Here is a 14,849-nt window from a genome sequence, read left to right as displayed (position 1 = left end):
GCTTCTCCATTTTTCCTGCTTCCAACACATCAACTACAAGACCTGAGTGTTCACTTGGTGCTAAATATATACCACCCCTTGACAGGTGCCATGTAACGAGATAATCAATGTTATTCACTTCACCTGTCAGTGGTTATGGCTGATTGGTGCATATACAGTATAGTCACATAGTGAAATGTGTTGTAGAACTTTTAACAAAAATCTGACGTATATTAAGATATTTTAAAGCTTGATTTTGGAGATTTTATTCCTGTTTGACAGATGTCAGTGGCTGTGGGTCTACATTTCACAAAGCACTTGGTTAACGACCACAGACTAAAGACCCCCATACATCAGCAATCTGAAAACTACAATTGAACAATTTGAAGATTTATTGCCCGATCTTAGGATTTCCCAATCGAGCAATCTGCACCCATACACTACAGATCTTTTTCAGTGATTTGCAGATCGAATGCAGCAAACACAGATCTGGCAATCTTGAAAGGCCCATCATTTTGCTAGAAACGGTCTGCAAATCTGCTGATCATGTCCATACACTAGCAATCTACAGCCCCAATCGATCTGTGAAATCCAACATGTTGGACAATCTAATTAAACAATTCCAATCACTTTTTGGTTGCAATCTGCGGTCTGTGAAGCCCATACATTGCATTTTTTTATACACAATCGATTGCAAATTGCACGATTGCTGCAATCCATCTCTGATGTATGGGGGCCTTAAGTTAGGTGATCCCTCAACGCAATCATTTTCTCTCACTTGGGAAATCCATAGAGATTCCATTTTAAAAATGAGCTTTAATTAGGGAAACATCTTTTAACAGTGTCACTGTCTTCTGATGCACTTTTTGTGGCACGTGTAAACCTCAAAATGTTTCAAATCACTCAAAAGGCTGACATGGCTCATTTTCCAACCACAGACAATGCAAAAATATGAAAAGTGCATTTCAAGGTGCACGTCCACTTCCTGATTCTCAGAACGGCCCCTTAAAAGATGGATGCGCCACCTTTTTTTCGCAGGATAGCAGGTCCATCTGCAAATGTCCATGCTGGCAGCAGTAAAAACATTACTTAATTGTCACATTTACTATTACTATAGGACACCGCCTTATTGAATTTCATTTTGCAGTCATCTCATAAAATACTTCCCAGTTTAGATTCATATAGGCTTAAATGAGATGGATTCAAGCTTTTAGTCCACACTCAGGAAGGATCACCCAAACCCCGGTAAGGATGTGTAAAATTGTGCACCCTACAGAATCAGCCATCATGGTCTGTAAATCCATGTGCTTACCCATTATTACAAGTGCATAAGTGCAAACATAAACTAGTGAAGTCACAAAACAGCATTTGCACTAGAGATGAGCGGGTTCGGATTAGTTCGGATTTTCCCGCCAAATTCAGATTTTTCACGAACCAATCCGAACCCGCTCATCTCTAATTTGCACTACTCCATTGCACTTTCCAAAATGAGCCTTAGGAGGAAAACTACTTAGATATAGTATTTTATGTGTTTTGCAATCTAACACACTTCACATGCGGTTTTCAGAGCTAAACTGCCAAATTTAGTATCTTGGCGATTTTCATGCTAAAAACTCAAAAACTGTATGTAATGTGTAGCAGTTTCCAACCTTTTTGTGGTTTAAACCAAACTGCATTGAAAACTATTTTTCCTTTTCGGTTTGCCTATGTGAATTCCTGGGGAGATGTACTGTTCACAGGCTTACAGAATGTGGGCCCCTATACCATTTGTGTAACATAAAAAGAAAAAATGACAATAAAAACCTTTCCTTTCACTTTGTATGAGTCCTTCCTGCTCATCATCTTGCCTGGTCTGCTAGGAGCAATCACCCCAAAAAAGTAGGGGGCCACCTTGCAGTGAGGAGAGAGGATGCTGACAAGCACTGGGCCATTCCTAGGGCCCCTGGTCGTTGGGTACCAGTATGGCAATGCGAAAATATTGTGCACACTCTTGTGGCAGTAAAAGTGCCAGCAAGGACTGATAGCATATGGCTGGTCTTGCATGCTGGTGCTAGATTAACTACAAGAATGCACATAGACAGAAGTATGCACTATACATTTTGTCCCCATCATGAAAAAATAACTGGTTGCCTTGTCACAATTCAGATGAGCTATACCTCTTCAGTTGTAAGTGTAGATGCAACTGCAATGCATTCAACTCTTCATCGCCTGTACTTGCATATGCCCAGACCCGGAACATGCACAGTAAAAGTACACAAGAAAACATTCTGCTACCAGATGTACGTTCAATTCAGCAGCAGGCACATAGTGCACACTTGTGACACTGCAAGTGCAACTATGCACTAGCACCCATTAGTATGCTGGCACTTGCAGTTCTATAAGCACCAGTATTCAAGATCAGTCATAGGCTGACAAAGCATGCTGCCACTTGTAGTGCCACAAGAGCGTGCATTATATTTTTTACACTATTAACCTGACACCCAACAGCCAAGTTTGCCTTGATGAGCCATGTGCTACTCAGCATTGGGTCAGTACTCTCTAGGTCCGATTACCTGATCACTTTAAATATGGAGTACCTTGCGTACAGAATGGAAGAGAGGAAACTTTTTATTTTGAATACATTTTCATTTTGTTTTCAGGCAATATAGCTTGAAAAACGTGCATCTTGAGCTATCTTGCTTGTCAGAAGCATGGAGTAGATTTACTAAGGAGAGGGTTGTCAAAGCCACCAATCATGGGCGAATTTGACCAATTCTGTATTTATTCCTACTGCCATTTTAAAACTAGCCACCGATGATTGGCCGATGACTGCCATTTTAAAAAAAGCCATCGATGATTGGCGGTTTTGACAACCCTCTCCTTAGTAAACCTACCCCAATGTCTTTTTGTTTTTAAATGGTGGCAGTGTACCAAGCAGTTTGGCATACTGCAGCAATAACTAGGACTGCAAACTAGCGGTTTTAAATTAAGTATTTAGGGGTTTACTAAACTGCACGATTTACAAGCCAATGTGTCAGAAACCATGCAATTTGACAAAATTGCCGTTTATTACATTTTTCTCATAGTATTTTTCTTCTCATCACAGACAGGACAATTCTGCTAAAGCTGAGTGTTCATCATGGCAGCTCCAAACTGGACAGGGTGTCAGTGTAACGCTGATGTAAGAAGATACTTACCCAGCTATCCTTTTCCAGGAGATTATTAAATGCAGTTTTAACATAATTATTTTCATATTCTATATTTAGTTTCTCTCTTTACCTCATTAAAAAAGCAGTCTAATCTCATTAGAAAGCAGTCTTGCTTTATCAGGCAGACTAAGCTATTACCACCTAATAAACTTTATGGAACCCTACTGGCTAATGACACAATTACTAGTCCTCACATGTCACTTTGGGCAGGGCATGCCGAATTGTAATTATCTCCACATTAACCACTTCTGTGCTGAAGATATATTATGCATCGTGACAGCCTAGAAAGTTGAGGAATGAAAGGTTCTTGTTGCTCAGTCAGCAGAGAGTTCCCCAAACATGATTGTATCACTAAGCATCTTTTGGCTCAAACCTCACTGCTCTAGTCTGAGTCATGTAACTCCTCACTGCCCTGTAGATGAAAACATGTCTAGGACAAGCAGAGCACATGAACTCCTGACCTGTACTATTTCTCCTGTACTGAGCTCACCTGAGCACACTGCAGTGCCGCAAGAAGGCAAGGAGACGGGGGGTGCTTCCTGGCATCCACTAACACCATCAGTCCCAGGTCTTTCATCTCTTTTCTGGAAAAGAAATGTTACAAAGTATAAATGAATACTATTAAGACACTAAAACATAGGCCCTGATTCAGAGCCGGACGCAAGTGGCTGCTCGTTCGCTCCGAGCAATGTTTGCCCAACTGCGCATGCGTACAGATCGTAATACGCATGCGCGAACCAGTCAGTGCGGCCGAAAATCGTTTGTTCGCTAAATAGCGAATGCCTGCTATTTTGAGTGACAGAATGAGGCGTATGTGGGTGGGAACAGGGGAAGGTGCTTGAAAACGGGGAGTGGAGATCCGAACGCAGGCGTGCTTAAAGGTCAAAACGGGCGTTTTATGGGTGTACATAATTAATACAGCAGCGTCATTGACCACGTCACTGGGTTATTTTATAGCCAGAACTGCTCGCAAAATTGTGGTAGCAAAAACCAACCACAAGAATAGCGAGCAGCTCATACCCTGTTCGATGTACTCGATTAATCTAATAAATAGCGGACATGACGTAGGATGCGAGCGGCCAGGGGGCGTAGTTTCCAAAAAAACTAACGCAAGTTTTGTTCGCTCGTTCAGACCTAGAGGCGTGAACAGACCGCAAACAGCGAACGGTTGATTTGAATAGCCACCCCTATTTTCTGGACGAGTGAGCGCAAATAGCGACCGGCTCTGAATCAGGCCCATAATGTGGTTATACCAATGCTAGCAAGGCCACGATTAAGAACAAGGGTCACAACAAAAATTCAATTAACTGACCTTAAACTTCAGCTTGATTAAGAAGCCAGTTAAACATATAACATGAGTATTGCCAAAGAATATACTGAGTAACCAAATTACCATTATAAAGCATGTTAGTTAATGATGAAATAGTATGATGCAGTTACATTTCGATATAGCACCTGGATGGTCCACTGATTCCTGTGCCCTCTGCATCAATACTTGAATTAGTGAGTCTGCATTTGCATACATTCTTCTTTAATGAAATATCTAGCTCTGGAGATCTATTAAAACAATAGCAATTGGCTTGAAATAATGGAGAAAAACATTTATAAACACATCCATAAAGCATTGGATAGGGATGGAGAAAGTCTGGATGCCCTTGTGCCAAGTGTTAGGGCACTGTTAGCTGTCAGCCCCTATCTTCCTTGAAAAGCAAATACTGATTTGTCAGTGTTACACAAAGATGCCAATTGCAGATGTGAGTCACTGCCCTTCTCCTTGTCCCCTACACGGATGGCTTGGTCTGACTATTGTCGGAATGGGAGCAGACCTGCACAACAAGTGCAGTAAAAGAAGAAAGAATTGCATCTCCTGGCAGATCTCTCCCAGGCACAATGAGATATCTTTTTGCTCTGATTACCATTATAAGATATAAGCAATACCATTGTACAATTGTACAATCTACAATTGTAATACCAATATATGATGTGAATTCTACTTTAAAAAGCAGTGAGAGTCATATATTTCCTATTGATTATACACAGTGTTTAATACAATGCTAGCAACTGCTCTGCTCTTCCTCCATCATATTCATCTCAGCCAGATCTTAAGCTGCTCACAGCAAACTGTATCAAGCTGTCTTTTTTTCCATTATGTGTTGACTTTATTGAGTCTTCTCTGTGCAAAACTACTCAAGACAGATATGTAGCAGATAATGCAAAAAAAAAGTCTCTCTTTAGGAATCATTTGGCTTCTGCTTATTCCCAAGGAGTGTGTAACCTAATCTCTGAGTCTGAGCAAGTTAGTACACAAGCTCCCCAATGGTCATGTGATCTCAGAAGAAAGAAGGGGGCATGGGATAAAGCTATGAACATGAGGGCTAATATGTACACAAAGTACTTTTTTCCTATTGCAGTCTGGTAGAGCCAATATGACAATTATGGCAAGTAGGGGAAAAGGAAGCCACTCATATTTTGGGCTCCGATTTGCTCCTACATTTATATATTTAAATTTATAAGCCACAGAGGTGGTAAATTATTTTATGAAATACATAAAAAGCATAATCCACCTGCGCTAATGGTATGATGGAGAGATGTGATGTGATGTACTCTACTATCTCCTTCCACTCCATTGTATGTCAACAGAAATATTTAACTGTTAAGCTGAAACAAAGCAATACATTTGTCATTGGTCTATAAGTAATCTGTGCCATACAGAAGCATTGTGACAGGGTATGCCAATTAACTCAATTTAAGGTGTGATAATCACAGTAGGTTTGAAGCCCAAACTGTAGTAGATATCTAATCTTACCTGGCCACTGAACAAAGGTAGAGTAGGAGCCGAGCCACCTCTCTCACTGAGCACCATGTAGCATCCCATGCTGTGCTATCTGTGGTCACCTGGATTATTGCCCTGCCCATCTTGTCTCGACTTCCTGGAATTACAATGAACAGAATTAGTACATATAAAATTTTCCATACAAATAGGCAATTAACACACACAAGAACACATTTATCCACTTTTTTTACAATCCATCCCCTTTAGCCATACCCTCCTGATAGCACTTTGGTGGAGGTCTCCTCTGCAAACTCTTTTGCTGCTTGAATTGAGGCACCACCACTAGAGATGTGTGTCTACAGATGTGAGTGCAACGAGTGCTATGGAAGGAACACTAGGCTTGACATTGCAATAAACCTCTATTCTATTCGGTGTTCAGTCCACTAGTTGATACCTATGAAACTTATTGCAGACATGGTTCAGTTAAGAATGGAAGTCCCCATCGGATAACTAGATTATGAGGATGTTTAACATAGTGGCAAGATGGTGGCATAGTGGTAAGCATTATTGCCTCACAGCACTGAGGTCATGAGTTCAAGTCCCAATTAGGACTATATTTGTGCACAGTTTGTATGTTCTCCCAGTGTTTGTGTGGGTTTCCTCTGGATTATGCATTTCCTCCCACACTTAAAAAACACACTGGTACTGTAGGATAATTGGTTAAAACAAAAGTGAACGTTGTGTTTGAGTATTAGGGTATTGCAAGCTGCAATGGGGCCAGTGACTGATATGCATGAGAAACATTCCCTGTGTCACTGTATACATTGATGGGGTTAAACTAAAGGGATAAAAATACTTTGAATTTTTTTTATCTTAAAATAAATAGAAAAACGATTGCCCGAGGTTGCTCAAAGCACAAATTAGTGTCTGCAATTGTGTCATTTCTTTGGAATTGAAAATGAAAATTAGTGAACCTAGTGACTGTGTAAAAAACAGTCGTTACTACTGGTATACTTGGTTCCACATAAATGTAGAACTATTGTGTCTAAATGATTTATAAATACAACATGTTAATGAGGTTGACACTGGACACAAGTGGTTACATACCTGGAAGACAAGCAATCCCAGAATATAATATCTTGGCACTTAGATCCTGACATTGAATCGGAGTATCAGTGATAGTATCCCAAGGAATGGCTCCCCTTGATGGAGACCCTACAATGGACACCCACAATCCCGTCTTGGAAGGCACTTTCTGGACAGAAGATGTCACCTCAAGTCCAGGGTTAGAATTGGACACAGATCCTGTTGAAATGAATAAAATATTTTCGTTTGAGATAAGTAAACTATGTAGTTCAGACCTTTCCATTAAAAGTTAAGTAGTAAAGTCACTTGACTCCTAAGTTGATGTATTGCTTATACTGTAAATATAACAGAGTGGAACCTCAATTCAAATGAAACAGCTTTCAGTTTCATAGGTCACAGAAAATATGTTGTGCTTTAGGGGGTCAAACTCAGTCACAGGTTATTTTTATATCCTTAGGAGATCTGATTCCTGAAGAAATACGCATAGCTTGCACAAAGTTACTTCAAGGATATCACCCACAATACAGGGCCTATAGTTTATACTATCAATTCTACTAATCCTCACATAAGATAAAACTTTTCAACAACTTCATATTATCCTATTGTTCTAGTAGTCTGTTCTCCTTTCAGAATTAAAGCAACTAAATTTAAAATGCATTGTATTCCTTATCCCTCTATATATAGATGAAGTGTATGCAACATAGAAGGCAAAACCAAACAGCAATTAAATAGAACAATGTTTTGTTTGTGTGTTTGTTAATACTGTAAAAAAAATGCAGTATTACCAGGATGTCTGATTTTATGGCGCTCACTTCACTATGTCAAATAAAGACACAGCAGGGAGCCCAATCAAATCAGATGTAGATAAGAGACTGCTGGATAAGTGACAGCTTCTTCTACTGAAGATGTCAGTAAGAACAGATACAAACGAATAAAGCTCCAGTGGTCTACTGCAGTAAAGTGTAATTGTAGTCTATTATATGTGTGCAAGTGCATGTGTAGGCCAAATGCTAATTTGTATACAGAGATCTAGGTGTTCAGAATACATGTAGAGGAGAAAATGCAATGTTCTTTTGGACACTGCCTGGGAAGCACTAGCGTTTGTAGGAGGCCGACACACCAATGTTTTATGCCTGGTCTGTCTCATGGTCTGTTCATATTTCTCCATACAAAAACAGAAGGTTGATGGACAGGTATGTTATAATATAATTGATGATGGATGCTGTGTATGTATACAAAAGAATAGTATTTACTGTGCCAACAATCTATTATCTATTCCCTGTAACATGTATGCATTTTCAAGCTACTGTTTATAGCAGTACAGTAAACAGATACTGTATATCTACTGTCCCCATTCTGTTTGTATACATCATCCCACAAACACCATGTCCCCATTTCCCGATTCTAAATTTCAATCATTGTAAATTGTTACTAAGGTGTTAACAGTGTACGTAGCTTGGTGAGTAACATTTATACTTTATGTCAGGGCTCGACAAATTCCTGTCGCCAGGTCACCATGACGACTAAAGGGGCACATCCACTAGACGATCTACTCCCTGTCCAATCTCTAAACGATTTTCCCTTGATTTTTTCCCTTGAAATTTTATCTTTCAGTCTGAACGATTTGCAAATGATCTTTAATAGATCAAGTGAAATTGACCTGCATGTTCGGTCGACTGACGAAAGGATCAAACGACCAGCGGGAGCGCGCATCGTTGATCGTTAACGACCAAACACTGCACGATTTATAAACAACTGAACGATAACGACGTCGTTATCGTTCAATCGCCTGCTAAAATCGTGTAGTGGATGCCCCCCTTAAGATTTTACACCTGGCGACTGGATTTTAAGAACTGGTCCTCCCTAGCTTGCTGATTGGATGAGGTTGGGTCACCGGGGGAACAGCGCTGGCACAAGAATTACGCTGCAAGCTGTCCTGAGTGGCGTCTAATCTAATCAGAGGGTAGTTTTGGTGACACATGATCCTTGGGGGAACTGTTATACAATAGCAGCAGCATGAAAGCGGCAGGACTATTCTGGGGACAGAGGCAGAGGACAGGGGGAAGGGATGGGCAAGCATTAGGCTCCGCAGAGTCCAAAGAGTAGTATGCAGAGTATTACAGAGCTCTGTGGTCAGACTGCCCCTATTCGTACTCTTGGTTCCATAGCCATCGTTATTATCAGTGCGCACTTGCACAAGCCCTATACTTGGCAGAAAATGTCTGTTTGAATACAGTCATCATAACTGTGTACACACAACTCGGCATAGCCCGCAATTCTGTCAACATGCCATCTCTGAACTTTTCCAGCGTTCAAATGCCCTGTTACCACCCAGTTACGCCCATTCGGCTGCAAGTGGAGATGAGAATGAGCTGCATATGACTCTGCATTCCCAGCGGTTGCGGACACTTGGCTCCGGAGTATGTGCAATACAAAAGAAAATGTCTGCAAAGCTTTGTATGGCATAGATGACAATCAGGGGATTCCAAAAACAAATGTGGCAACCTCACTTGAAACCCCGACCCACAAAGTTGCACATCTCTGGAATATTTCACAGAGTTCCATTGCCAGCTAGATTCAGTGCAACACTGCTGCGATGGCACCAGCCGCACTACCCTAGCTACAGCCCTGACTGCTGCATTCAGGGACATATTAAGAGAGGACAAGACCGAGTGCAGTCTCCTTCAGGGCCCCCTCCTCTCTAGCCGATGGCGCACGGAGTAGACTCTGGCACTGTGCCAAAGTCTACTCCACATGCGCAAGTGTCCGGGAAAATGCAGCTGCTGCCATTTTCCCTGTGATTTTTCTACTGCGCATGTGCAAATCGCTGGGAAAATGGCCGCTGTACATATATTCCTAGTGGATTCTGCAGCTCTGCCGCTGCCAAAGCGGGACTCCGGAGAGGAAAGTGTTAAAGAACATGGACATAGGGTGAGCTTTGTGCGGCCCCCTGGAGTCAGGGGCCCGTGTGCATCGCACACCCCGCACCCATTATAGATACGCCACAGACTGTATTACATATTTATATGGATTTTTAACTAAAATAGAGGATATGTTTCCTGTATTCCCCCAATTGATAAATATAAGATGATTTCCAAACATGAATCATTTTTTCTGCAATAGGGTTGAAAAAGAGCATTAAATGTTAGCAGATCTCTGAAGCATGAAGGGGGGGTAGTAGTAGTAGTAGTAGTAGTAGCTCCTTTATTTTATCACCACTCTGTTGTTGTGCATATGCTGCAGCCAGTTTGCAGATTGTGCATAAGGAGTGGAACTGAAACCCCAGACGTTGCCCCAAATGAGTATGATGGGTGAGAGTTTTTAGAAGAGAGTTTTAAAAGTGATGTTGCCCATAGCAACCGATCAGATTTTAGCTATTTTCTTCTAGAAGGTGTATGTTAAATGTTAAGTAGAATCTGATTGGTTGCTATGGGCAACATCACTTTTAAAACTCACTTCTAAAAACTCTCACTTTAGTAAATTTACCCCGATGTCTGATAATATTCAGAATATTTGACAGAATAATCTATTATAACAGCAATAACGTGCATCAGTAAAGCCAAAGGCAACCAATCTGCAGGTCACTAAACAGGTCACTAAAAAGCCTGATAGGACCCTGATCACTGTGTGCAGCCAACTTAAAAGTAGATGCTCCATGCTAAATTTCAATGTAGTCATTAGAATAGTTAATAACAAAGATATGCAAATTATTCTAATATCATCCAGGGGAGAAACACTTTGAAAATGTATGGTGTTTGTTTTTCATTTTATGGGGCTTATGTAATAGATTGTGAATTGTAGCCACTGTGGTAACTCCTGCAAGTCTTCCCATACTTTTAAAGTGACAATCATTTTAAAGGCAAAACCAGCTTGGTTTTGCCTTTAAAATGATTGGCGCTTTAAAAATACAGGAAGACTCGCAGGAGTCCTGCAGCAGCTGCAGCTCACAATCTATTACAACTTTCTAATAGCCACATAATAAACATAACACATGATCGAAACAAAATTTATATTTCTACAATAACAATAAATAACTACTTTAGTGCTTCTGTTGTACTACAGAGAATATTGAAAGAATAAACAAATGTTTGCATATTTAAACAAATTTTAAAATGCATTTTGAGCCGTAATGTTTTACACATGCATCGTGGTCAAGTACATATTAAAAATGAAATGCTATATGATAGAAGCTGGGTGTTCAACATGACATTTATAAAATGGCCCTTGTCCCCATGGGGAAAGGAGCACACAATATATTTGTGGGAAAATATACATCACATTATTGGCATAAAAACAACATGAAGCTCAAACAATAGGATAACCTATACTTGACAGGTCAAGCTTGTGAGAAGACAGCACCGTGTAACAGGCCCAGTATAAAAAAAAAAGGCAGGACCCCAGCCTAACCCTTGTGCTACTGGTCCCGGAGTGCTGCCTCTTTTGTCGGAGGTTATAAAGAACTAGTGACACACACACATATATATGTTGCTAGTTCTATATGACATATATATATATATACACATACATATATATGATATATATATATATATATATATACATACACACACAGTATATATGTATGTCACTAGTTATATATGACAAGTATGTAAGTATGTGTGTGTATATGTTTATATATATATATATATATATACACACACACACACACATCACCAGTTCTAGATGACATATATATATATATATATATATATATATGTGTATGTTATATATATGTCACTAGTTCTATATGACATATGCATATAAACATATATGTATGTGTGTTATATATATATAAAAGTCTGTGTGTGTATGTTATTATATATATATATATATATATATATATATATATATATATAGTCACTAGTTCTATATAACCTAGTCACTAGTTTAGAAAGTGTCAGATCGCAGTAGGCCTCTAGGCAGTCTGGGCATTTACCGCCATACCCCCTGATGGCAGCCATACAATTACTGACTATCCTGCTATATAGACTGTGTGAACTATTCACAATCACACTTTGACACCAGTCACTATGCAGGTGACCAAAGACAGGAAATAGCCACTGAGGTCCAGCTGTCTGAACTGCCCTGGCATCTGTCCATGTGGACCAATGATCTATATGTTATTATCTAGCTCTCCTCTGTTTTCATTTTATAGGTGAAATGAAGGTGACAAATATAAAGACAACATTGTGAAATCAACAAAAATATGGTCACATTCTAAGTTTACTCTATTATTTATTATAAATTATGTTTTCCCATTGATACCTTTTCCAGAGAACTTAGCCCGGCTAAGTCGAGGGGAGCAGACTGCAGATACCCTCCTCCATGTGCCACCATATTGGTTTGAGCTAGAATCCATTGCAAGGCCATCGCCTGCTGATGATGAGTTGCGTTGGCCTCTTAGGAAGGAGAATCTGTGTACAAGAGATGGGGAAGAGAAGTCTGAACCAGGTGAAGGAGTCGTTTTGCTATTTCTTGTAGGGCTCGTTTCATGTATGTCTCCAAGCTTTGAGTCTGTTTTTCCTTGGAAAAGCCAGGAAGAAGACATCTGGGTTTGATTTTTTCGACGTGAGCAAATGGGGCTTTCTAGGGCAGCAAATGTTGTGGATCTGCTCATTGTGTCCTCTAAAATATCAGCCATTGGTGCAGAGTTGAACTTAACTGGATTTTTAAGAGCAGCAAGGTATGACTGACGAAAGCGACACTTTGTTTCCTTGATATCCAAATCTTTGTTGAATTTCCTCCTAAGGCACGGGGTACACACACCCTCCTCACTGCTCTGAATTCTCCCACACACCCACTTATTAATAGCAACGCTCGAAACAGGATCTCCGTTAACTTTTGGAACCCTGTTTGAATCCCCCATGTCCTGGTACCAAGAAGAGAATGGTTCCTTTTCTGCTGGGGCAGCAGTATCTAAAAGGTCCACATAGTCTCCTTCCAGGTCTTGGTGTGTGTTATCATCAAACTGTGGTGTCATCAGATCACTGGTCTGACATAAAAGTGCTGCATTCTCTGAAATGTCTTTAAAGGAGTACAAGTTTGTGTTCTGCATGGACAATGGGATTTCAAAGGAACATGGAACAATTTACACCTGCATCCGTCTATTCATATGTATAGGTAATCCACTGACTTTATATAGTGGCTAGTTAGCAGCAGGTGAAGTCTGTCACAAATGTACCTTATGTCTGTTCTATGTTTCTTTGGCATATGGATGTACAGAATTCCTTTTTAGAATCCACAATGCTGTTATATGAAAAAAGTATGTAAAAGTTTAAACTCTAGCTTATTACTGGCATCTCTAGGAATGTGCTCACATTCAGTTAAATTAGTTTTATGCTTGGATGTAAACAAATGTGTAGCCATTTAAATGTCTATGTACTAATGAACAGCATGGTGCTCTCATGGCCTCTTAACATCCTCAAGCAAATCCCAAGAAGATGGGACAGATTTGGCGTTCCAGTACATGTTCTCAGTTATAAGTCCATATGGGGACTAGCCAAGCACTCAACGAGGAGGTCGCAATTAAACAGTACATTAAGCAGCCTTGTAATCACTCTCTAATGAAGCAATAAGAGCAGCTTCCACAGGACCTTCCACAGGACCTGCAGAAAGAATACAAATTGGATTAAGAGTATGCTCCGTAAATGTGTGACATACACAAATGTAAGGGAATAACGCAAAGTGTGTTATAAATCATGGCCAAGACAACAATTTATTATCTGGTCTGGTTTCTCACTGCGCAGTGAAACAGAATGTTTGCTTAGTAGACACTCATTCACCTAAAGGGAGATGAATAGGGAAGATAGCCTTGTACACAGCAAGGATACTGATGATTCCTAAGATAACATCACTCACAGGTGTTGTACTGCACACAAGGCCTTGCACATCATGAAGCAGCATTTTACTATCAGTCACAAAGTACAATGGCTGACAAAGTGTCCAAATGCATTCTGGGAATGGAGTCTTGTACTTTGCAGAAGTTACACAGATAATTAAATAAAGAATGGAAATAATAGTACAGTAGCAGCAGGGTCCATGTGACGGTGAGAGGAGGAGTCACACCTCACCCGCCATCACAAAGCCCAGGAGCCATCATAATACCTGTCAGTGATGGATGTCTGACACGAAACTTCTTGCTCCCGGGTAACTTCTCATTCAGACGGAACTGTGTGCATCCAATAAGCCGCGCTGCGTGCCACAGACAGGGACAGAGGAAGGAAGGAAGGAAGGAGTCCCTAGCACCTACAGCCGGCCAGGCCTCCCCTTGGAGGACCCCCTCCCCGTGCCTTCTATTGATGGGATTGGAGGGCTGTGTTCCGAATTTAGCCGCACCAAAGGCAAAGGAATGTGGAGCCAGCGCTTGGTGTCAGGCTGTCAGACTTTAATAGAAGCCCCCTCCCTTCCCCCACAGCTTGCTGGCACCGATTAGGAGCTAACAGTTGTATCAACAGTCACCTGCTGGGACTTGTACTCATTCACACACCCTCCAAGTACATGATGGAAGTAACTGGTGACCGGACACTCTGCAGCGCTGTAGGTTAGCTGCAAGGTGCTGTCTGTTGTGCTGGTGCAACACTCTGTTTGGGTTCTATAGTGTAATATGCCCCATCAGTCTAAAGAAAAGGTTTCTATATAAAATGTGCTTCATCATGTGTCTATATAAATCTCCGCATATGTGGTCCGGCACCTGTTTGCACTATGATCTCTGGTATTTAAACCCGTCCTGTTAATTCTGCAGAGCCGGGGATAAGAAGCGTTGACATGTCCATGCATCCTCTCTCACGTGTCTGTGTAAAGATGTTTTAAGGACATGTGAACAAACA

At 40.7% G+C, this 14,849-nt stretch overlaps 1 protein-coding gene across 1 annotated transcript in view; it reads right to left on the bottom strand.

Annotated features, from left to right (window-relative positions):
* Nucleotides 1-14,508, bottom strand: part of KIAA1755 (KIAA1755 ortholog) — a 40,280-nt gene extending 25,772 nt beyond the window's left edge. The window contains exons 1-5 of the mRNA XM_088480558.1: nucleotides 14,128-14,508; nucleotides 12,289-13,628; nucleotides 7,048-7,245; nucleotides 5,974-6,097; nucleotides 3,658-3,751 (exon numbers count right to left, since the gene is read on the bottom strand). Coding sequence (XP_088336684.1) covers nucleotides 3,658-3,751; nucleotides 5,974-6,097; nucleotides 7,048-7,245; nucleotides 12,289-13,078 — 1,206 coding nt within the window. The 5' untranslated portion in view covers nucleotides 13,079-13,628; nucleotides 14,128-14,508. The remainder of the gene's footprint in view (nucleotides 1-3,657; nucleotides 3,752-5,973; nucleotides 6,098-7,047; nucleotides 7,246-12,288; nucleotides 13,629-14,127) is intronic.
* Nucleotides 14,509-14,849: the final 341 nt, after the last annotated feature.

Source organism: Taudactylus pleione, unplaced genomic scaffold (assembly GCF_031769625.1).
Source record: "Taudactylus pleione unplaced genomic scaffold, aTauple2 ptg000256l, whole genome shotgun sequence".
Taxonomy (NCBI): Eukaryota; Metazoa; Chordata; class Amphibia; order Anura; family Myobatrachidae; genus Taudactylus; species Taudactylus pleione.
The sequence above is the reverse complement of the archived record's forward strand: the minus strand, read 5'-3'. Positions and strand labels throughout refer to the sequence as shown.